Genomic DNA, 24,929 nt, shown 5'->3' on the forward strand with positions numbered 1-24,929 from the left:
ACTGAATGCCCTGGTACACTCTAAGTGTTAAAACTGATATGAAAATTTCTCACTAAGTTCAGGTGATGGGACTATATTTATTCAAAGACTACTTCCCACCCCCTTCATTTTTACCATATTTCTAAGGGTTTTTTGGTCTCCTTATGGGAGCTTTCTCCACCCAGTGGCAGCTCTGAAGCCCTTTCCCTGCCCCTTAGAAAACCTGTCATGGAAATAAGCCATGGGGTTATTTGAATGTCCTGCCCTGGGGCAGCTGCCCACCAAACCTTTCCACCTGCAGACAGTGCAGCCATCTCAATGCAGACCAACACAGACAGAAAGGCTCCTCTACCCTCTCTCCTTGGATCTATGTAAGTTTAAGGAGCACAATGTCCATTTCATCATCTTCTCTCATTTTTCTCTATACTTAAATTATTTTGGGGCAAAGTGAAGTATTCTTTAGACACACTTTTCCAACGCAGTCAAATCCCGGGCTCCTACTACTCATTTGTACCATTTCACTTTTAGACAAACTCCTCTCTCTCACACCCACACTCCTCCTTTCTCCTCTTCTTCCCGAATTCATCTATGCTTTTTTTTTTAAATGGGGATGTTATATTTAACCCTCCTCTCATTTCTCTTTTTCTCAGGCCTTCTTTCACTCTAATTACGCCATCAGGTAGTTTCATACTCGAAGTCTGAAACTTTAAAATGCTTGCTGACGGTGCCACAGCTTCATGAGACAGATGCTATTTTACTTTCCCTACTAAGTTTCCTAACTAAGTTTCCCAAATGGAGTAGATGTATATACACACATGCACTTGCCTGTACTTGTCACAAAGGGCCCCACTGCCCCATCCCTTCCAATCCTCTGCAGCCCCAGCTTTGACTGGGGGTCTTGGAGTCTTGCAACATAGATCTGCCTCTGCCAGCAAGCTCACACCAACTAAGCTGAGGGCTGCAGCTATCTCTGGAATTGTGAGTTAGCTACTAAAATAGCACCAAGGAGCTGCTTTCACATTAGCATGTCCTTCTGGCAAACCTTTCCTTGACTTCAGCATTGCTGGTTCCTCTTTAAGATTTTAGTTTGCCATTGAAATGGCATGAAATATCTGGGATATCGGATTGCAAAAGGTAAGTCTGAACCCTCTAACCCCAAAGGCCATGGTCACCTCCATCTCTACAACTCTGACTATCTGCTGAATAGGGCAGAAATCAGCAGTTTGTCTGGTAACAATGGAGATTTGTGGGTTCCTACCAAGTGGTGACAGCTCATCCAACTATGAGTCTGTGGTTTAAATAGGTGGTAGTGTGCTTTTCTGGCCTGTAAAGGTCCAGTACAGGATTCCAGAGACAGTGGGAGAATTCCTGAAAAGTTTTCTGAAGCACCATTGCCCCTGTGTTTGTCTGCTGATGCAAAAAGCAGAGTCTTTGTGGCTGATGGCACGTTCTACCCTAAAATCAGCTCTGCTTCTTTTTCTTTTGTAATGAGGTCTTTCCTCATCCTAACACACTCTCTGTGGGGAAGAAAAAACAAAGAAAAAAATGCCTGAGAACTCTTTCAAAGTTACCTAGGAGCTCAGGGTCTGGAATGGAACAGCCATCTCCATTTCTGGTGGCCCTTCCAGAGAGATCTTGTGCAGTGTCTGGCTGAGGTACAACTTGGCAAAAGTTGGACTCATTACAAGAAAAACTGGAAAACCGGAATTTGTGTGGCATCAATTCCAGCAGCTTCAGGAAGCTCTGGCCTTTGGCTGCTGGGACCCACGGTGTGTCGTGCAGTGGTGAACAGCTAATGGGTCAGGGAAGTTTCTCAGAACAAAGAAAATAAAGAGTACAATTGAAAAAAAAACCAACCAGAACCAGTTTCTCTTTTTATATGGCAAGTTCATATAAAGTCATGTTAGATTGTGAAGAACATTTGAACTTCCCAGTACTACTGACCCAAAGACATTACTGTAAGAAGAAGATGACTGGAGAAGTTGTTAATGCCTCGTGCAGATGGCCAGAGGTGAAAGGCCTCAAGCCAATAGCTGAGTACAAATGCAGCCTGGAGCTTGGTGGAACACAGTGATTACAGAGGATAAAACATGTCAACTAACAGCAAAGAGAGTGCCAGTCACTTCAGCTTTCCAAAAGAATACCTGGATAGCAAAAGCTCAGATGCCAGCACTAGTGACAATGGAGCTGCAATGGCTCAGGAACTGACTGTGCACAACAGAACCTCCAAGGGATGGGCTTCTGCACCTGACCTCATGTTTCTAAAAGGTTTTACTCAACAGGCACCTGCAGGATTTTCAGAAGTCAGTCATGAGTACAAGAGATCACTCTCACCCACCACAACTACAAAGATGTAAAATAATTAGAACACAAGGCCTTATAGATAAATTCAGATACTTTATCTGTGTATGGATTTGCATATGCAGGATAGAAATAAAGGTCAAAATAAATATTCTTCAGTTAGTTATTTTTGGAGGCTTCTCTTGTGACCCAAAATAGCGTTTTTTCTACTTCTTAAGTAATCTGCAGAAGACTTTGCTTATGAGGTGGCGCTGAAACACATATTTTCCCTGAAGCACTAGAAAAGGAACTGACTGCTGCTCCCAGGATATCAAAATGGATTCATAATATCTACAGTAATACCTATTCTGCAACCCCAAAGGTATCACAAGAGTTATGAAATGGAACAGATCTTCAGCCCTAGCTCCCACAGAAATCTAACACCAAAAGTAATCTGGATATACAGACATGAAGAATAAAATTTTGTCTTCTGCATTCTCTGCAGCAATACGGCTGCAGAAGAGTCAAAATTAAGTAGAGAAATCATGTTTTAGTTATGCAAAGAAAGGCAAGTGAAGAACATTCTTGTGTTTACATGATGCTTAGATAATGAGCTATAACTACATAAGGATCAAAGAATTAACTCACTAATTATGGATTTGGATAACCTGCAGCATTGCTTTTTCCGGACTGTTCCAGTGCTCATACTGCAATTTATTTATTCAGGAACAATATGGTTTGAGAGTTTTGACACACCTGGAGCCCCATATCACTCAGCTTTCTGCTATTTGTCTTGCAGTAGGTTTCATGGTGGGCAAAATGTAGAAGACCTAAAAGTGAAGCCTGTAAAGGAGATAGAGAGTTGGTCCAGCTCCCTGGTTTACTGCCAAACCCAGTCAGGCTGCCCAGCGAGGAATAGGACTGCAGTTTTCCTACTGTATTTCTTACTCACCGATTGTTCCCAGGTATTTTCAATACCCAGGCTTTGCAGACTTCCTCAGTGAGAGAGGAGGAGGGAAACATTTTGACGGTCTGCTTTTTTTCATAAGCTTCCTCCCAGCCTTGTGATAAGCCTGTTGTGGAAGCTTGCGCCCCTTTGCTTGCAATCAGCATCAGCTCCTCAGAGAGGAGGAAGGACCCGGAGCCAGGTTATCAAGCAGCCTGCTCTCTGCAGCGATGGTCAAGCCACTATCAGGCCCCTGCCCCAGCCCCCAGCTGTCCGGCAGACACAGATGAAACAATGAGAGGTGCCGTGCAGAAATCTGCTTGGAAAAACTCCCTCTCTGCCTGTCTGTCAGGGACCAGGCTTCCATGAATGCAGCTATTATGTGTGCTTTAACTACCAGCCATGTGCTTGGTCCTGTTCCCAACGAACCCAAAGGGAACGGTGTTATTGACTTAAGTGGGAGCAGAGGCAGGCCCTCCACAGCTTGGGGATCCAGCAGCCTGCCAGTGCCTCTCCAAGAGTGCTGTACGTGAAGGCAGGGAGGCTGCTCCCTCTGACACGGATGTGTTTGCTGGGCTGAGCCGCCAGCTCAGCTCCGCGGAGGCACTGTGGGGTCTGTGCCATATTCTGCTCCCTCAAGAAAAGGGGCCTGCACCACAACTTCCCCACAAATGTTTTGACAGAAGGGGCTCAGGACATGAGAGCATGGAGGCCAAGGCACGAGGCCACACCTGAGCAGCTAATATTGCTCAGCTCAGCAGAAAGGATTCAAACAAACAACATATTCCTAAAATAATTTGCATTGGAACAAAGCTTTCTCACGAAGCTTGTGCTTCTGCAAGCCATGTATTTTCCTTGGCACTTCTCCAGGCTTAAAAGCAGATGTAAATGTTACCAAGGCTCAGATACAGCAACTTCTTAGCTCCCGACTGCCAGGGAAAGCTTACAGAAAATAATTAACAAAACCTTCACCATTTGAAGCAGCAACACCAACAGTCATTGATACAGAAATGGAAGAATGCATCGGGCATGGGAGTGAGAAGTGACTTCTTCCAAGCTGCTCTCTGCTGGAAAGAGGGGGAGCAACAGAGCTGCAGACAAACACTTAATAATTCCAAGTGTTAACGTGAAGGTGCCTGTGCAGATGCACATCAACCAAAGACTGCTTTTTCAACACTGCTTTCTGCAGCTTTCCTGCCCCTTGGTCAGTCTCCGGCTCCCTCCACCAGTGTCTGGCATCACTGAATGGGGCTGGAGCCACTAAGGACTTCTCTGAAGGCACTGGACACTTTCTCAAAAGCCTGAGGCTCAAGGACCTCCCTGGAAATGTAAGTGTTGACATTGAAAGAAAGCAAAGTTCCCTACTATGTTTCACAGCATACCACAGCTAAGAGGTAGGCAGGTCTGCTCTATGGGCAGCTGCACACCTGGGGCTGCAGAAAACCAGGAAAGACACCTAGTCTGGTCATCTGTGCTTCTGGGGGCTTTCTTCTGGCAGGCCTCCTGGGAGACCCAATTCATCAAACTTGCTAGAAACAGCAAAATGCATTCCCGTGGGTGTGTGGTTTCATGTAAGAGGATCCTCCTCCAACACAGACGTGCAAGTCCAACGAAGGTCTGACTCGAATGCATTACTTCAGCCCTCCCTTACTCATCGCCTACAACCCAAGCCCCAAATGTTAACGACTCAGCATGTTTTATCACAGTAGCATGTACACTTTCAATCATCATTAGAGATGAGGAGGGTCTAGGCTCAGGCACCACGCCAGGTTAAGTAAAACTTTCCATGAGGAAAGCTATTTGTTTTCTCCCAGAGCTGCGAAGCTTGGCCAAGAGGGAGGAAGGGAAAAGCTCGCCCAAGTCAATGGTGTAGACAGTGTTACTGGACTTTACAGACTACCTGCATGTTGTTCTAATGACATTTGGACTACTGGAAATCACTGGGTGAACTCAGGAGTTTTCAAAGGCATAATTGTGGCAGAAGCAGACTAAACTTAACGCCTTAAGAGCCAATCGCTTTAATCATGAAGCTGAGATGTATGAAAAAGGATACATTTCAGCAAAAGAATAATTCTGTCTGCTATGGTTCCTGTTCAAATAAACTATATCACCAAACCACGTGCATTTCCAGAATACAGAGGAGTAAAAAAAGAACATATGGTTTAGACGCAAAAAACTTTCATATATACCGTATAGGAGATATATGGACTTGTCAGACATCTAACGGTTCAACACTGTAAGCAATTCATGGGAATGACATTAGCAATAGCTCATATTACATCCAGGAGTTACAGCTTTTACTGCAAAAGTTATATTTAAAAGAGCCATGTTCAAAATGAAATGGCTGTCAGGACTGCAGCTTTCAGTAACACTTTACCTGTGGTTTTGCCACTTTTACATACTTATTGGGGGCTTAATACTCCCAATTCACCTTTTCAGAGTAAAATACAAGTCGCAATAAGTGCATTCATTGGCACGGTGCTATAAAACTTACAGCTGTGCAAAGACAATCACAAGAACAAAAGCCTTCTTGTTTTAGAAAAGATGATTATGTGGTTCTGATACTTTCTGCTAGCCACATATCCAAACATCAGATACCTTTGTTTATGGCCTGTGTATTTTCATCTTACTATGCAAAGATTTATAGATCTGGTCAGGATAGAGACCTTTATGAAAGCATTTATGTGGAGAGGAGGAGGCTGAATTAATATACAAAACTTCAGACAGGAGATCTGTCTTTCAGATGCTGCTATTTCAGTTTTGGCTCCTACACAAGACTCAGGACATTCTGGAAAAAATTTTTTCAACAGCATGTGGAACCCTGGCCTCATGGCCAGCAATGAGAGTGTGCTCCTGATTTCAACAAGGCTGCCACTGCATCTCAAAAGTTGAGATTAGAAGCCAGGCCTTCAGTACTCAAGCACTGAGTAATCAAGCACCTTGATTAAAGAATCCTCCAGGATGCTGCTTTGCTTTCAACTACAAATGGCTTTTGTAAAGTTTTGTGCACTAATATAACAAATGGGATTACAGAATGTACAATACACCTTGAAATCTGCTGAGAATTTAAGTCACACATTTTTTCCTGCTGGTATCAATGTGTTTCCCCCTTTCTTTTACAAAATAGCTTCATTTTAATCTGTAATGAAAACGACATTGTTTGATGTTTCTAAAAGCTGGAAATAAGTTCACAAATGAGTGTCATTCTGCTGCAGGTAAAATATCTAACAGCTCGTGGGAATGCCAGTTACAACCTGAAAAATACTTCTTGGCATCATCCATCCTGGTGAAATGAAAGACTTGGAGCTCAGTTCTGTGTTTCACACAGGCTACACAAGGTCCAGGAAAGGGAAATGGGGATGAGGAAGGTGATTTCAAGTCACCTACAGCATCTCCTGTTGAGAGCCTGGCCAGTTCCCAGCTGCCTGGACATCCGGAAAGCTGTGTGAATTTCCACTCTCCTGACTCTGGCTTCGGGTTTCTTCTACCACTAAGAAAAGAAGTTAAAATTCTGAAAAATTGCCTGAGCTGCCCTAGTTAACACAAAAGGAGGATTAGTTCAAGAGCAGACTAGCATAGCTTTTGACCCAGGTGCTAGTTAGATAACTGCAGAGACAAGCACATTCAAAATATAAAGATATCAAAGATATAAATTAGGTAAATTTTCACATCTGGTTCAAGGGACCAGGAAGAATTCTCATCAGCTTGTAGCTTCCCCAAACTACCCATCTCTTTGGACAATACTAATTCCATTTCACATCTCAAAGGGCTGTATCATCAATACCTAAATAACATGTATTTTCTTAAAAGAAATTACAGCATGGACTTGTACTAAAGAGGTCCCACAAGCCTGTCTGCCTAATGACTTTCCATGAGCTCCAGCACCCAGCACCCCACACTCCTCCCAGGTTAGATCTAAAAGGCAAACATCACTTAACCTTCACTGCCTAGGAGTGGCACAAGGACATGGAGAGTCCCAGCATCACGTACCAGGGTGCCCCAGTGTCCTGACAGTATCTGCAGGAGCTCCTGCTGCAGAGGACGGGAGACACTCCCTCTCCCCCTGCAAAGGGCCATGGCCTCTCACAGAAGACCAAAACCAGGCATAAATGTAAAAATTTCAACCGCTTTTAATCAAATTTTCCTGTAAAAGCAGCAAAGGTAGTCAGCCATAATCTTTGCTAAGAGGCTGAACTCAAAATGATTTGAAATGGGTGCTGCCAGACACCTTTCAGTATCAAGAGCACAGCCATAATATATCAGGTATCACTTTACGGCGTGAGTTTTAAATACGTTCTGTATGTGGAATCACATATTCACTGAAATGGACAACACATTTAATGAGTAGCCCAGGTGGCTGCTGTAGATTTTGATTTAAAATAAGATTGCCAAGACCAGAACTTACTTGCCAAAATTGAATACTCTTCATGTGCTCTCTTTATATTACTTCAGCTACCCACCTCTTACCAAAGCACAAAAATGTCATATAAAGGATCTCTATTTATATAAATTAATTGACTGTTTTTTTCCATACATACTTTGCAGTGTAAATGGTCTATATTTGGACATATTCCAGAACTAAAGGAATTAATATTACTTTGAACCCATGAGCTGAAACCAAATGATTTCTGCTTATACTGCTCCAAAACTGCTCTATGTATATTAGATACATAAATCAAACCTTCCTAAAGTGGCAAACAAGTAACCAAAATTTTATCAGTTATAATCTGGGAAAATCAATTGGATATTTTATTTTTCTGGCAGTCTCCTATGTGTTAGATGTCAATACCTCACGTTTCTTAAATACTTTTAGATAAAAGTGGACGTATTAAATAGCTACAAGATCCTGTGCAGATATACTTATTGAGTGATGCTTTGAGAATTTAATTTTTAATGTCATTAAAATATTTCATTAATCAGGGATGAGAAAAAGAATTGTTATACTCGAAGTATCATGCAAGGGAAGCAGTTAAGTACACTTGACCTGTCTCTGGCCTTCATATTGTTCACAAGTGCTACAGATATTCCACCCACTCCTCCAACAAGAAAAACACTTAGAGGTGGAAATACTAGCAATTAAAAATGGTGATACCTTCAAAAAGCTGCTATTAAAAAAGTCAGGTACATGGAAAAATGAGTTGCTCCTATTTGGCACGAGCCACTCACCAAAACTCACGGCCCCTTGTTTTACTGTTATGGTCAGAGGTGCGAATGAAATAGTACCAGGCACAGTACCAGGTCTGCTGCATCCATGCTTGGCCTTTTCCCTGCTGATCTCAGTGAGCAGCACCCCCGGGGACACCAGAAGCAATCACTGGTGGTTTCCAGGCAGTCACCAGAGTGGCCAAAATGCCCTTTGAGACTGGGAGAGGGAGCCCAGACGTCACCCTTCCGGAACTGACAGGTGAAGGGGATTTTTAACCAAAACAGGATGAGTGTTTAGATAGTTGCTGGGGAGGATAAGATCACATCAGAAGTGGCTTCAACTCACACTTGCTCTGGCCTATTGGTGGGCTTCTGCCACCCAAAGTGATCTGGCAGCATCCTCGACCCACAGCACCAGGCTTCCTGCCCTGCTCTTGAGGGCTGGATCTAGCTAGTGGACATGGTTCCGTGAGCTGACCCAACTGTGCAGATTTTGCTATTTTGGGCCGGCTAATTTTCCATTAGCCTGCTCTGCTGCTCCATAATCAATTGATACGACTTGAAGGAAGCAGCAAGAACACGTGACAGAGCAAGACAGATTGAGGCCGCCCTTTCCATAGGAGCCTGCAGTTCCATCAGATTAAATGTAATGTGAAACCTACGTCTGCCGTGGTGGTGAAAATGCTGCCTTCATGAAATGCATATAGCATATACCTAAACAGGCTTCCAGCCTGACTCACAGCTTCATGCTCCTGTGCTGCATGTCTGAGGCATGCCAGAGCTCTGCATGGTTTGAACAGGGTGTCTTGGCCAGCACAAATCCAACAAGAAACACTTCCTGCCTTTAGCCCCTCATTCAGATACTGAGACAAATATAAAGAGGGTAGTAGTCCCCTTCAGCAATACATAGTGCGGATGACCTTTTCTTCAGGCAGTGAGATAAGGTTTAGATAGGAAAAGGCAGCTCATGTGGGTTGAGCTCCATCGGTGTGATCCCTGAGACAACCTAAATATCATTCTAGCCATTTCTGATTGACCCTCTTAGAGGAAACTGGTAGTACTTAATTCATTGACCCACAAAGGCTTGGGCTTCCCCTTATTATATATATACCGTTATCATGGCTGTTACGTCTTTCTTGGTCTATAGCTGTTGTGGTTAGCCACAGAGGGATTTTGAAAGCCTGCTGGATGCCAAAGGGAAGTATATCTGGATTTGGCTAGCTGAAGAGATCTCCAAAGTCAGCCTCAGGTATCAGTATAGGTGTACATGGTAGCTTCTACAATTAGTTCTGATCATCTGTTAGAGGACTGGTGTGCAATGGAACAGAGATGAGGTTAAAGGCAAAACCATTTACACTTTGTCAGTTGGGTCAGCTCACGGAACCACACCCATTAGGTGGATCCAGCCCTTGAGAGTGGGGCAAGAAGCAAAGGCAAAGGCAGCTTTCATGGTTCTGAGAAGAGGTAGCTGGATTTTTGAGAGGTAAGGCAGGAAGGCTGCCCCTTTCTTGTGCTTTTCTTCAAAAGCAGAGTTTAGGTTTAGATTTATCTAAATTCTCCTCCTTATATAGATAAATTATGTTTGGGTTTGTTTTTTCTCAAACCCAAAAATTTTTTTTTGTTTGTGTACATTTCTCATATACCTTGTTGAAATCATGCTCCTTGCAGCATAAGTAAGTGATAAAAATGCACACTGTATGAAGAAAACCTTGACAAAAAGATGTGTTGTGCAAAACTAGTGACCTTATCTTCTAATTAGGGAAAGTTCCCTAGATCTCTCTATCATGTAAGCAGGAACAACTTCTGTGAAGAAAAATAATTTTCCTAGAGTTAAAAAGCAAAGAGCTGGTACTCAGGCTCCAGAACATTAATTTTGAATCCTAATTCAGTGAGTAGCATGCCGTTTAAAATAGAATGACAAAATGTCCTTTCTTAAAAAAAAAAACCCCAACAGTGCAATGAATTGTCCTTAAATTCTCCCTAAAGGACAATAACATTCAGATGTTCCTTGGCACCAAGTAGTTTCAATGCAGCCATTTAAGTGGCATTTCTTTCTTCAATGAGCATGGTATGTTATATAAAGTTACGTGGCTATTGGAAGAGAATTCCCATCCTGCATTAAGGTAAGGGTCCGGAATACCACTGGGATACTTAGCAGCAAATGCTCAGTTGCAGTTCAGTAAGGTCACATAACCAAATTTCATATTTTCTCTTTTATTACATTCAACTAATAAGTATTAGGGTCTTCACAGCATTTCAACTTTTCAGTGCTGCATGTAAAATATATATACATACAGAATCTTACAAAACCAGAAAAAGAAAAAAAGAAGAAAAGACAAAGCAGCAGCAAGGCCACAATAAAAATGAGAAAAAAGGGTAATCCTAAACATCAGATGCAAACAGACTGAAAAGTGATGCTGAAAGATACGCCTCCATTTTTAATTTGAACCTTCTCAACTGAAGTAGAGCAGTTTAACATTTAGTTTCAGTGAACAGATTTGCACATCAGACATTTCACTGCATTATGAATGGGACAATGTTAAATATGTTTTCACTGCAGCTCCACAGGTCACTGGCATGGGCATAAGCCAAGAACATAGAGTTAAGATTATTACAACACAGCTATTGGTCATGCAGCTAGAGCTCTATGCTAACTAACAACATTTAATGCTTAGATAATGGGGTTTCATTACTGCAAATGAAATGAAAGAGCCCTTTCCTGTATAAGAACAACCCAAGCAAAGTCCGCACCTTTCCACCAGGCTATTAATGGAACTTCTTTTCCACCAAGATTCAAAAGAAGGGGGCCTTAAGGGAACTCACTGATAGAACAACATGGCGAACGCAAACCTGTGTCATGGAGGACTTACCATCATCCAGGTACATCTGGTCCAATTCCTCAGGTTCTCGCTTGATCGTTACAGGAATAGGGGCCAAATTATGATTACTTTCCTCATGCAACTCTGGCAATGACAGTGGTTGGGTTGTTGGAGACTCATTTCTGTGAACCTTCGGCAGTTGCTGCTGCTGTTGACCCATTATGGATGAGTGAGTTGGACTGCAGGACTGCAAATAGGTTGGCTCTTGGGTAACAGATGGAACTGGAGAAGAGGGACTGTTGGGATAGAGTGTTTGTTGATAACCAAGGGGACAGCTACTGCTCAGATGTTGACTCACCTGCGGCTGCAGCATGACGTGAGATGATTGCTCGGGGGGGCTTGGGTGCACAACTATAGACCTTGGCACTTCCTGTATGGTGGGGACACCTCCAGCGGGCTGCTGAAGTCCGAGGTGACTGTGGCCCGGGTTGGGGATGCACTTGTAAGGAGAGGATGAAAGGTCGTGCAGCTTGGGACTTGCATTGGGAGAAGGTGACATCACGGCGTTTCTCTGCTGACAGGAGGCAAAGCCGGCCACAAGGCACGAACCAGGATCAGGGGGCATCATGATCTGCTGACTGTAGTACGGTTTAGAGAGAGGGCTTAAGCCTTGGTTCATTGGTCCACAGGTTTGAGCAGGCTCATAGTCATCTGTGGGTTCTGTTTTTATAATTGGAACTGTTAAAAGAAAAAAGGTTTTAAATAAACATGAGTTGCGTATTGGTATGATCAAGTTGGCTTGTGGCTAGGATACCCTTTGCAAAACAAACAACGTCGTGAATAAGACTCTGTGTGTCTTTTGCCTAGTTCTCCCACCCTATAAAAAAAAATGAATGAGTCATCAGCACAAGAAAGTCACAGCTGGTTCTAATATTGAAAAGGACTATTTTCTTTGGACTCTCCTTCAGCACTAATGTGCTATAAAAATCTATTTGCAAATAGCTGTGCTTCAGTGGAAGCTTTGGACCCAAGGGCTCCATGGATTTGTAGTAATCAAGGCAAGAATTTTAACTTGGATAGACTACTGCATTTCTACAGCTACCGATGGCCCATTTGATAAATGTCTGTACACGCAGTAAACTGGAGCATAACAAGGTAGAGATGGGGCTTTTAGAGTTCAATGAAAATAAAGTTGCAAAGATACATGACAAAGTGCTATGTACAAGAAGTTTTCAATTATGAAGATATTTTTGAAAGAGTAGGATCTGATTTGTTTAGTTTTTTACATAATTGCATTTGATTTTTGCTAATGCCAACTCCTAACAAAGTTAGTCAGTCTCCGGCTACCAAGAAACACTGATTCCTGTTTTAGACCTCTGCTTGCTCTACCCACTGTCCCAAACAATGCCGTAAATGAGCTGTCACATCTCTAAAAACTATCAGAATGTGGACAGAAATGATTGTCAGTGAGCATCAACTCAGTGGTGACAAATGCAGAGCTGCTTTCTCCAATCAAGGAAAGATCCTTTGTCAAATCGAGGTGTCTTTTCAACCTTTGCTTTCTCTCTCAAATCAAAGAGAGGTGTCTTTGAAACTTCTCCTACAAGAGATGCAGTGTACAGGCAAAACTGACTCACATTCTCTGTCAGGAAAATTACAAATAATAGAGCCAAGATAGACCATAGATGTATTTTTTCTAGTCAGATGCACCTCTAATGCATACAACAGTGAAGTATGGATGCATGGTGGCATTTATCTTCTTTCTAAAAAATTTCTGGTGACACTAGAAAATATTTTTCGTAATATTCTAATAACCAAACCATTGTGGCACAAAGTTAACAATGAAACTCTTTTCACAACTCAGCTCAGATACATGTGTGTTGCATGAGTGTCTCTGATTGTATTTTTATTTACATGTGTTTTACAAAACACACATTTTTCAGCCATTTATTATGTTTGCGTATGAGTCTTTTTGAGCCCCTTAAAATGCATGTGTCCATCTGTACATATAAAACCTCTTTTAACACTCACAGATTTTGTTGGTGGTGAATGCACTTCACTACCCTTGTTTTACAGTCCCTGAGCCCCTTGTTAACTTTGTTCCTTTTATGTTCTTTTACATGTAGATGCTTGCAACACTTGTTTCAAGATTTCTAGCACCCCAGTAAAAACAGGTCTATATATGTAATAGATGCACAGGTGCTGCTCAAGACAAATAGGCTAGGTGTGATGGACTGTCATTGGATTTCTCATAATCTTATTTTCACCAGCTTGGGTGATGCACACTGGCTAGCAGGGCTACTAATCCACTTGGCTGGAGGGAAACAGATTCCACGTTCAGTGACAGCTTGACAAAACCACTATCACACCCTTTAGAAAAACGCAAGACCGAAGAAGTGCACCTAGATAAACACAGCAACTCAGATATTGTAAGAAAATACCTTTAACAAGTTCCTGAGCTAGCAAATATTCTCACATGTTTTATATTAGGTTCCCTGTGCTAGCACTAACCACAGCACAGCTGGAAATATGATGGTTGTTGAACACTGAATTTTCCCAATATATCATTGTTATAGAAACACCTGTGCTAAATAATTCCACGCTTAACCACTGGCAATACAACTCCAATAAACCCTGGAGTTGTCTGACTTGTTATAACCCAGGGAAGGATTATAGCCCTGGTGGCAGGCAGGCTGGAGGCTTTACAGAAGACAGGTTCCTGATCTCAGGCTGGCTTTTCATTGTAGCTCTTCTGCAGCACACCACTGCACTTGTCACTTCAGTCTGAATTTTTTCTTTAAAAAAGCAATGCCATGGGGTCCATTTGGAGGACTAGTTAGTGGTCATGAATATTGTGATTTTTTTTTTGTGTGTTGCTACATTGAAATACACATACTGCAGCCAATAGAAGACCACCAGTAAGTCCTGCTCTGCACAAGGTGAAGGACTGATGGGTGGCAGGAACTCTATTCCACACCTGTTAGTCCAAAATCTCACTTGGAGATGGTGACAGCAGCCAAAGACACTCCTGGTGCCTACAAATTCAGACGGAAAACAGAGACTGGTCAGGGCTAGTCAGGGTTGTTTTGCTTTGAACTAATACTGATGGGCATCAGTTATTTCATGTAATGGGAAACAAATTGTTTTTAAATGGACAAATACTCGATTTACTTATGCTTAGAGCTGCCTGAACTTGTTAAACTGAACTGTTTTCATTACCTTTTTTAATGTGTTTTTTTCAACACAGTAAAGAAAGTCAGACATTGCTCTCTTTCATATATTTTGTTTGTATGCTAATCTCATCACTAGAATAAGTATCACACCAGAAGACAGAAAAAGTATTCCTGCTGAAATGGTGAAGGGATTTGTATCTGACTTCTCGGTGTTTTGCCAGCTGCATAGCCATTAACCCTGTGCAGAGTGAGTGCGAGCATCATACAGACTGGGATGGAAGCCACTCAACCCCCTAAAAAACAGCAAACGTCTTCATGAGGTACCAGATTGGAGAAAGGAGGTCTGTAAGAATTTCTTTTTCCCAAGAAGAAACCATTACTAATGATCCAGATGATCTGGAATCAGACCTGTAAAGCTGAGCATGTCAGAAGAAACGGAAGACATTAACATTCCCCTTCCGGCCAGATCTCAGCTTTAGTATTTCACATGAATAACTGCACTACTTGACTTGGGGAGGACACAATACCACAAATTGCTATATTACATCAGTTAATGGCTTGTTTATACTACTCTGCCCCATTACCTACTTTTCCCCAGCCTATGCATCTTCAACAAACAGAGTAACAAAGGCCAAAATCTTTGCCAATGTTTGTATTTGCAAACTCAAACTACCTGTGGGTCTGATCTGGTCATTCTGAAAATATTACTATTAATAAATATTAATAAAGTATCAATTCTGATTGTGTCAGAAGTTGGTGTAAACCACCTTACATTTTTTCTTTGAAAGGGCAGCTGTTTTTGTCCACTTTTCAACAGACTTTAGAGGGCCCGAAGTAAGAGCTATGGATATTTCAAGGCACACCTCCCCAAATCAAAGCAGGAACAGCCTGTAACTGTATTCACTGGCTAGCCACTTACCATCACGGTGTCTATTGTGTACTCAAACACTGTAATGAGGCTAGAAGGAACTAACACATCCTCACCCACTGTCTCACTGACTCTGGGGGACTGAAATGCTCAGCTGGGGTGGGCAACTGCACCTGACTTTGAACTTGATGCAAACCTTGGTACCCACCTTCACCGTTTTCTCCTAGATAAGAAAATCATAGAATACCCTGACTTGGAAGGGATCCTCAAGGATCAAGTCCAAATCAGGGCTCTGCACAGGAGAACCCTAGGCAGTTCACAGGGGAACCCTCTGCACGAGACAACACAGTGGACAGCACTGTTCACAGGCCAGCTTGCGTTACCACTTATCTACTGACTCATGCTTGATGAACTGCCAAGATTGAAAAAGGGGTTTTGAGCCCTTTTATACATCCCCATGGAGGCATGGTAAGCTAGCTGTCATAACACACATCCACTTCCATCATCACTGACTTCCACAAGTGAGTATTTCACAGAGGGAGATGCAACGTGATATAGGCAGCACTGCTAATTTTCTCAGGATTAATATTTAACAGAGAACAGTAATAGCCTAACTTCTAGCCCAAATATTTCAAATCTTGAATGACTTGGTAACACCCTGCCAGCTAAAAGAGACACTCCTAGTCAGTCACACAGCAGGCCTGGGCTAGCAATTAACTGCAAAGCCCTACAGCTGCTCAGAACCTGTGAACACTTTCAGCAGAGAGTCACTTCTTCAATCCAGCAGAGCCATACCCAACAGCAACAATCGTTCTGTCTCAGAACTGCTCCATGGTGCTGAGGTAGCACCCAGTCTTGCAGACTCTCAGCTGGCTAAAACGAAAAACTGTGACTGAATTTGCGATACACTGAGATTCGCCTATAATAAAGTGCAGCAATGAAGCCAGAATTTGTGAAACTGTAAACACAAAAGATGAGACTCAGAAGCCACATTATTCATTTAAGAGTGCTGAAGGATCTGGCCCTTGCCCTAAAAAGGTAAAAAAGAATGCAAGTTTGGTACAGTGAAATTTTTAATGCCTGTTACTTCACAATGCACAAGGTCAGCTGACAGATGGTTTTAAACAGTTCTTGATTTTGAATATTAAAATACGACAGAAGTCACTGTTCTAATTTAGTCTGATACACAAATTAACTTCAAATTGGTTTTCAGTGGTTTGGTGATGCCTTCTTAGACTCTGAACTCATGTCATTATGTCACCTAATTTAATATGAAGTGCTGAGAACCACGCATTGGCAGCAGCCCTAGCTATAAATCAAAGCTTCTTACTCAGAGAGATCAGGGTTATGACATCATACCAAGGCACCGGTGGAAGACAATGGTCCTTCTGTGTGTATCTGAATCTGGGAGAAATATTTCAGCCAACTCTGCAAGCCCACATTTAAATGAAAGGCCTTTCTAGCAGGTAAAAAGTTAATATATCAAACCTAGAAGAAAAATAATAAATCATGCACATTCAGTAAAGGGAGTCAGAAAGTGCTCAGATATAAACTATACATTTTTTTGACAATTCTAACAAGTGTGTGTTTGCTTTTACACTTCAGCAATCCAGATGGGTTTTTAAACTTTTTTTATTTTTTGGGAAGAGGAATGTTATAAAAATATGTGAACTGAAAAAATAAAATCTTATCAATTAAATGGATGTTCATCCTGATTAACATTTAACTATCAAATTCCCAATTCCATGTAGTATTATCAGTGTAGACATTTTTGGCACTAAAATAGATTTATTTTACCCTTAAGTTTGATTGAACTTATCCAACAAAATAGCTTCCTTTCATGGTGCAGACTATGATATAGTTACCCTGGCACCTGCACACAGATTTTAGTTAAGAGTATGAAAATCAAAACACTACTTTTTTCATCATGTGCACACACACATTTCTTCAACTTCTGGACTAAATGTCTGGCAATTGGTAAGAATTTGGGATGGGACTTCCAAAGAGAGCTGAGGAGTTAGCTGTCTAAATCTCCATTACTGAGTTGAGCTCTGAAAGGCCATTTGTGCCTTTGAAATCCTTCCCTGTCAGTCAGTTTTGATACTGGCAGCACACCTTCAGAAGACACTGCACTGGTGACCCCAGTTCCTGTCACTGCTTTGCTGCTGGGTGACCAAAGACTAATTAGGGATGTGGACACATCTCCATGTGCAGTTTAGCCACTCTGGATTTGTGCAATGACAAAATGCTGGCTGCTGCTGCAGCACTGGCCGGATCCAGCATACTTGAGGCCTCACCCCTTGTTCTGACTGCGGAGCAGCCAGTGCTGGGGAGAGGCAAGGGGCTGGCTGCCCTCACAAAACACAAGCCCTGCTCCAGTAACACCCGAGCAGCACGGCTGAGCAAAACTTTCTGAAATGCCCTGCCAACAAATGTGCAGCAATGGCAACCTCAGTGACATGGGATAAGCACTCAGTCCCAGGGATCTTGTGAGACAGTCAACCACAGGGACCTGTGCAGATGCTGCCTGTGAACTTGGTGTTTTCCCCAGGCACCTATTAAGCCAAAACACTTTTAAAGGTCAAGCTGCTATCAAGCCTTTGCTTTTAGTTACTAAATCCAGTGCATGGTGACTCAGACACAAAGGAAGCCTCCTGCCATCAAGACATTGCAGGGAGTACATGTGTGTGTGCAACTTTTGTCTGCACAAGTATCTGAACGCGCCCTCTCTTACTTGTACACTTCTACTCGGGCTACTCATCAGGAGGGCTAACTCTAAAACATGCCTGCCTGCCTGCCAGCCCTTTTCAGGTTTTGTGTATGGATTTTTACAGGTTCAGATGAAAATGTACAGTTTTATACAAGAATAGCTTGGGGAGATGGAAACCTTGTGCACACACCTCACCACATAATCTCGGACAGTGGCGTTATCTGATTTGGAAGTGCTTTCCAGCTAACTCATTTGCTAAATGTTTTTCAACAGCTGTTAAACTATTAGGTTATTCTACATATATTTATGAGACAGAAGATTATATACAGTAGCTTGTTGCATACCCTGCTAAATCAGGTGGGGAGAACTAGAAGGTTGGTGGAGGGCATTTCGGGTTGTGCTAGTACAGAAAATTATGCATTAGCTTTCTTTCAAAAGAAAGAGATAAAAATTCTTAAAAGGCACAATTTTTCACCATAGCACTTTGTTCAATCCTACAGTGTTGAATAGGAAAATCAAGTCCTGTGATATGCCCACTTGGGACGCTCTACTGCTGCTTCCACAGCGTGGTGCAGCACCTGGCTCCTCTGCTGCCTTCAATTGGACGTTTAACTGTGCACAACACCCAGTCTGCACCGGCCAAATCTTTCTATGTCACCTCTGTCAGGTGTTAAAATCCACTGGGCTGAGGTCTATTTTGATTATGCTACACAACATTACACCACCAGTGCTGACTTTATCCCTGCTTGCATGTGAAATTACTGGAAAGCAAGGCAAGGAGTCCTCATGCAGAGGAGTTCAATGACCAAAACTACAGGCTGGGTTTTTTTACATCTGAAGGGGAATATTTGAAAATTGAGGTACTGACAAAAGATAATTTTACGCACTGGAACTTAACTGTTAGGGGTGATCATTGATGATGGTCAGACACAGCCAGGGACTTCTACAGAGCACTTGTCCACCCCTGCCTTTCTCAGGGCAATCACACAGGTGATGCTTTTTCCTGGCCTTCCAGGTGAAGATGAAGCACCACAGAGAGGCAGCATTCTTCATATGCCTCTCCACACAGATCAAGACAGACTCTGTGTGCAAGTCAGATGCAGCCGGCTGGGCTCTGTCTGACTGCTGACAATGGATGTCGCCTGGATGAAGTGTGGGCAATGCACAAAGCGTGGGCAGCTCCAGTGGGCACCGAGCACCTGAGAGTGTAATGCTGGTGAGTGCAACATGAACCTCCTCTGCCCCTCCACAGACCTCCCATGGCTCCTAGATGGGCGTGGAGGGACTGATACATCCAGTGATGATGAACTTTGTGATTGTCATAAAGGAGAACAGGACTCTGACAAAACCTCACCTGCTTTTAGTTACTCTGCTAAATGTCAAAATTAACAATCAGCCACTGAGTAGCCAAAACGAAATAAACTGTGTCAGTGTATAGTGTAAAAATGAGTAACTGTGATTCCTATTTTCACCTAAAATAAAAGTCCTCTAGGGCCAATCTTTCACCCCGTCCCCTCTGTTGACCTGTCCTGCCACATGCTGGTTTTGCAGCAGCCCACATGCTCCTGGGGATGAAAACACCTCCAGCAGGTCCGAGGCTCCAGGCCTGACTCAGCCACGCTCCATCCCCTTGTTGAGGCACTGCTGAGGTTGTATTGCACCAGCCACAGGTTATGGTCCCTGCACAACACAGGCCCTGCATTGGCCCTGCTGCCCCAGCAGCCCCCAAGTCACCATCGTTTGCATAAAGGACTAGGCTAATAATTTTGCCAACCTCAAGCAGGAAACTTCAACAAATACCGAGAGGTGAGAGCTGTCAGGAGATAATCAGTACAAGCCACATGCTGCGTCACATTAGAGTGGCAACACTGTGCATCCTCATTTCTGCTAAGGGGCTGATGTCATCTTTGAACTTAGGGAGTGAGATGTGGGCGGAAGGGCTGAGGTGAAATAGAGGCATGGCTGCTCAATGCAGCCATAAGAAAAGTGTTGCTGCACCCATCTGTATGGTGGGCAGGCGATAATTTTAGAGCAGAGGCAGTAAGTCAGGAGAATGCTGACAACAATATGCCATGGGCAACACACACCTTTTCAGATGTACACCAAGGGGTGGTCATGCAAAGAGTGGGGAGTTGGACTTAATGATCCTTATGGGTCCCTTCCAACTTGAGATATCCTACGATTCTATTCTACAATGTTAGGAGCTTCACTTCTGTGCCGCTGGGCTGTAAACCACAATACTGAGGCACATCTAGTCACCACAGACAGGCTCTCAGCACAGCTACACACCCACAGATTCAAAGGACTTCCACCAAGTCACTGTGGCCAGGTTTTCAGAGGAGCTCAACATCTTGGAGACTTGTGCAGATGACTGCAGGGAGGCAAAGGAGCTGCAGAAAAGCTGTATCTGTGAGTGAAGGCTGTGCAGTTGGAAATCTGGCCCTGGGGGTAGCGAAACACATCTCAAAGTAAAAGTTACCCAGAATATCAACACGATTTTAATAAATACCAGAAGCAATGAAATGATCTTTTAATAATGCTTTGACAATTACGAAGCCTGACAGAAACAGAAACTGGAAACACTTTATCATCAACTCTTTGCAAAAGTGTATTTTTCATTCCAGTAGAATAAACACATCAACTTTCCTTTTTCCTTTTTATTAAATATTTCCTGGACAAACTAGCCTGTCTTTGGTTAGTCAAATATCACTACTTTATAAATAAAATTCAAAGAAAAACTTTCCTGTGTTCAACATTCTTGATATCAATACTTGTTGAATAACAGAAAACATAGAGAGCACTTGCTCCTATCTGCAAAAAACTAGTTCTTGACCATATTTCCTCTATTTTTTTGTACCTACTTAAAAGAAATCTAAACAGACAGAAATCTAATCCTTATCATTCATTGTTTAAAGTCTTCTGAGCAGGAGAAGTCCTTCAGCTTTCTTAGATGAAAACACAGGATTTGGAATCACAGCATACATGCCTGCATTCTTCTTCAGACTCTCCGGGTTAGTTTAACCCTGAAACGTGGTTTTCCAAAATGTTCTGCTGCACGTAATGGAGCTGCAGAGCCCCCTGCATGGAGCCACAGCAGGGGAGGCACTTTAAAAGCTGAACATCCAAAGGCTCTGCTCAGAATCCTGACTGCAGTGTCTGGTCCAGAGCCTTTCTCCTCAAATTTTGATGGGATGTGGCAATGCAAAATGCATCAGTACTTACCATATGAGCTGCAGGAATTCACCTGTGCCAGGTGGTATGGAATGGTATGGAAACTACTTATATTTCTGTGCCAGGCATGTCTGTGGAGGAGTCTCAAGAGCCTACAAGCCTGCAGGCTCAAGGACAAAACTGATATGCAATTGCTCAGTGATACGTATCATTGAAGTAACACTAAAAAAATGACATTACAGTCATTTCTGTACAATATAAGCTAATACAGCATTCAGGAGTTGCTCAAATTTAGCAGAACAGTAAATCAAAATTTCAATTAAAAGTGGATTATGAGTACTTAGGTTTACAGTCTATCCCAAGCCAAAGACTTAAGCAAGGCTGTTTTCAAGATCTTGGCTCCTTTTGCGAAGCATCTACTTTCTGTTTTGCTTTGTTATTTGAACTTTTCATTTACAGAGCAGTAAGATTTTCATTTTTACAGCAGACTGTCTACTTTTGAAGCAGAAACTCATCTTCACCAAGTAAGTTCCTGCTCTGCCAAACACTTGAGCTAACAGAGGGAAGGTACAATCCTGCCACATCTCCGCAGCATGGGAGAAGCCCTGAGATGGCGAAATAACACTGCTGGAGATGGCAGCTTGTGCTGGCTGCATGTCACAGAGCTGTACTCCATGGAGATGCCATAGGACCATCCATGGGAGGTGGGATGAGTGAGGTCACGTGTCCCTGGATCCACTGGCTGTTTTCCCCTAGGGAATGAGGAGAAATAGGAGCTACAGGAAAAACCCCCTACTGCCCCGCAGTGGGGGTGGGAGCTGCACAGTGAGCCCTGGCTCTCCCACTGCTCTGCATGTGCCCACACCCACCCCAGGAGCACAGCCAGGGGGCTCACATAACATTTAGGCTTTAGTCCACATTTGGTATTTTGCTTTGGCACAGTCCAGTTGAGCTGTAAAATATATGTCTGATGTGCATCATGAAGCCACAGAAATACCTGCAAAACTACAGTAGGCACTGAAATGCAGCATTTGATTAGTCCTAAAGCACAGAAGATTAAGAAGCAGTTTACAGGATACTGTCTCATTTGTGTAAAACCACATCTTACACTTCATGATCACTCTGACATTCGCTTGTCAAAACCCTCCACCTTCTCTGTTTGTGGGATTTGTTTAAACAACAGACAAAGTGTTACCTGGGCCAAAATCATGCTTATCTGATCTACATTTTTTTACACTGATCACCCAGTGGTTCTTGACTCAGATAGTTTTTTCTGCATGAGCTAAACTTCGGTTTTCTACAATGCCTTGAAGCAGTAAAAGAATGTTGTGACTGCAATCAAATGAAGCCTAAAATGACTCCTAGAAATACAGCAGCATGAACTACTGATTCAATCACTGTACCTGGTTTCTAAATACACAGCAGAGGTGATTGTATCTATCTTTGAAAGGCGTGATGGAAAAAAATATCAGCCACAGAAGGGCAAAACCTTACAGCTGTAACACAGGCATTACAACATGCTTATTAAAAACATATTATACTATTAATTCTGATGATTGCAGAAGCACATTCACTTTTACCACTGCTATGGGTGAGGCTCCAAAGAATGCAACGTTTTTCAATTACCTACATGCACATATACATATGTTTTAAGAGAATGTGAATGGAGAACCAAATAGGAATGGAAAGAATATTTACTAGGAATACCTGCTTTCCTTTACCCTACCCTGGTGTTACATTTTTTCTTTCAGGTTTCCTCACAATGAAATGAAAATATTTCACTTGAATTTAAATTGGTGCAGCAGACTAAACAAGATTCCTAATGTTTTCAACAATTACCATAATTAAAGATGTCTTTGCAGAATAAAGCCTAGGCTGGTTCCCTGTGGTCACTAAGTCTGCTGTCACTAGTATGTATTCCCATCTCTTCGCATCAAATGTTCCAAACACAGAATAGTGATAGCATAAACCAACTCTGCAGGAGTGCACACTATTCCCAGGGTTTAGAATACAATGGTAAAAAAAGGTCTATGTAAAGGCTGGAGGGAAGATGCTGCCTAATAAACAGCAGCTAAGAAGAGGCCTGAATCTGAAATATTTATGAGGGTAACTTGGGTGACAAGGCAATACCTGAATGCCTCTGCAACAGATTTTTGTCGCTGAAAAGTGTTGTGGAAGAGAATAACAACTCTTTTTCTTTCCAATTTAAGAGATGAACAGTTTTTAAATGTACAGACATCCCCACTGGGAATGAAGTTTGCATAAGTAGGCTGATTCAGTGAAGCATAGCTACACAGAACATATGCAATAAGCACTCCGTTGCCATGTCAGGTTTCCGATACTCTTGTTTTTAATTTAAGTCCCAATAAAAGTGCATGCATGCTAACTGGGTGAAATTGCAAATCTGTATTTTATGGGATTTCACCTACAAAAAGTCAGCATGTCTCTTCAAGTCATGTGATGTGACTTGAATATTGCTTTGTTGGTATTCCCACAGAAGGATTATTTTCACTTGGAAAGAAAAGCAAAGCTTCATAATTTTTTTCTAATTCCTTTTGCTTCCCAAACAACAACAACAAAACAAACAGCTTTCTCTTCCTACTTTCCCCCAAAGAGTGTTCTTGGTAAAAAAAGCCATTTCAAATAATAATTAAAAAAAAATCTAAATTTACTAGCTATTAAAATCTTCATACAAGCCTGCTTGGAATTCAGCTATCATGAGTGACTTTATTGTCACTTCACAGCTACCAATATAAGCTCAAAATAAAAAAAAATGGTCACACATTTCTGAACATTTCCCATCCATGAAACATTTAACATGGAGCACTCTGATCTCTACCCACGTTGTCCATCTCAATTTTCACCCTGTGCAAGGCAGCAAGGTGCGAGATGACTGCAAGGGGAATCCACACACCACCTCCAGCTCAGAGCCCAGTATGCTTAAAATATTGTGGTGTGAATTTAGAAATGTTATTTGAATGCAATTTACCCTCTGGGGTTAGAAAATCACACCAAGGGTTGACAGCAGCTTAGCAGAGAGCTCAGTGCCTTCACAAACATCTGAGTTTGTGCTGTGGCTCTTCAGCTCCCAAAAGCAGAAGTCCTTGTTTCAACAGGTCTCCGTCACCGATGCAAATGGAAACAATCTCCATCGTCTCTTGCGTGGGCAGCAGAGACAAAGGCAGCTCTCCTGGATTTATTCTCACTCTCATAGCACCAGGTATATTTCTAAAATATTTGAATTACTAAAGAATTATTAGAAGCATGTATGATCATTATCTCTCACTTTTACTAGCAGAGATAAGGAATTTGTTTTGTTACCATTAGCAGGAAGATAGGTGAAAAGCTGGTACTGGCTCCTCTTTCTTTTCCCGTTGCAGACATAGAAGTTGACCTGAACAGGGCTGGTAATTCTCTGATTGCGGAAAGGTGGTATCTCAACCACCAATGAATTCTGCAAAAGCAAAAAATCAGAAAGTCAAGGCACAACTAAGGCAGTCTAGTTGTACAATAGTATTGAAAAGCTAACCCCAAGAAGGAAGAGGAACACTCTCTGAAGGGAAACTGGTGGGCTTTGTGGGCAAGGATGGCTTCCCACCAATCCCAGTGTCCTTGCCAAGGACTCTAGAAGTAGGGAAATTATTTTAGCATGGCTCAGATCTTTACAAAATCACTAGCCCTCCCTTCTTCCCTTTGGACAGCAAATATGATACGGCATATGGACAAGGCTCTATGCAGCTTGCCTCTGTCAAGAATCTGGGACCACAATCAAATTGTGGTCTCTAACTCAGCAGGAGAAAGCACAATGGCTCAGTTGGCAGGTCATCCCTGATATATC

At 42.4% G+C, this 24,929-nt stretch overlaps 1 protein-coding gene across 5 annotated transcripts in view; it reads right to left on the reverse strand.

Annotated features, from left to right (window-relative positions):
• NFATC1 (nuclear factor of activated T cells 1) overlaps nucleotides 1-24,929 on the reverse strand; it is a 110,784-nt gene that overhangs the window by 20,542 nt on the left and 65,313 nt on the right. For 2 of the 5 annotated variants that reach the window (XM_030970204.1, XM_030970220.1), the window contains exons 8-9: nucleotides 24,413-24,545; nucleotides 11,141-11,907 (exon numbers count right to left, since the gene is read on the reverse strand). In XM_030970204.1, coding sequence (XP_030826064.1) covers nucleotides 11,144-11,907; nucleotides 24,413-24,545 — 897 coding nt within the window. In that variant the 3' untranslated portion in view covers nucleotides 11,141-11,143. Of the gene's footprint in view, nucleotides 1-11,140; nucleotides 11,908-20,010; nucleotides 21,844-24,412; nucleotides 24,546-24,929 lie in introns of those variants that run through there. The other 3 variants (XM_030970227.1, XM_030970212.1, XM_030970233.1) reach the window with 3 other exon arrangements.

Source organism: Camarhynchus parvulus, chromosome 2 (assembly GCF_901933205.1).
Source record: "Camarhynchus parvulus chromosome 2, STF_HiC, whole genome shotgun sequence".
Lineage (NCBI taxonomy): Eukaryota > Metazoa > Chordata > Aves > Passeriformes > Thraupidae > Camarhynchus > Camarhynchus parvulus.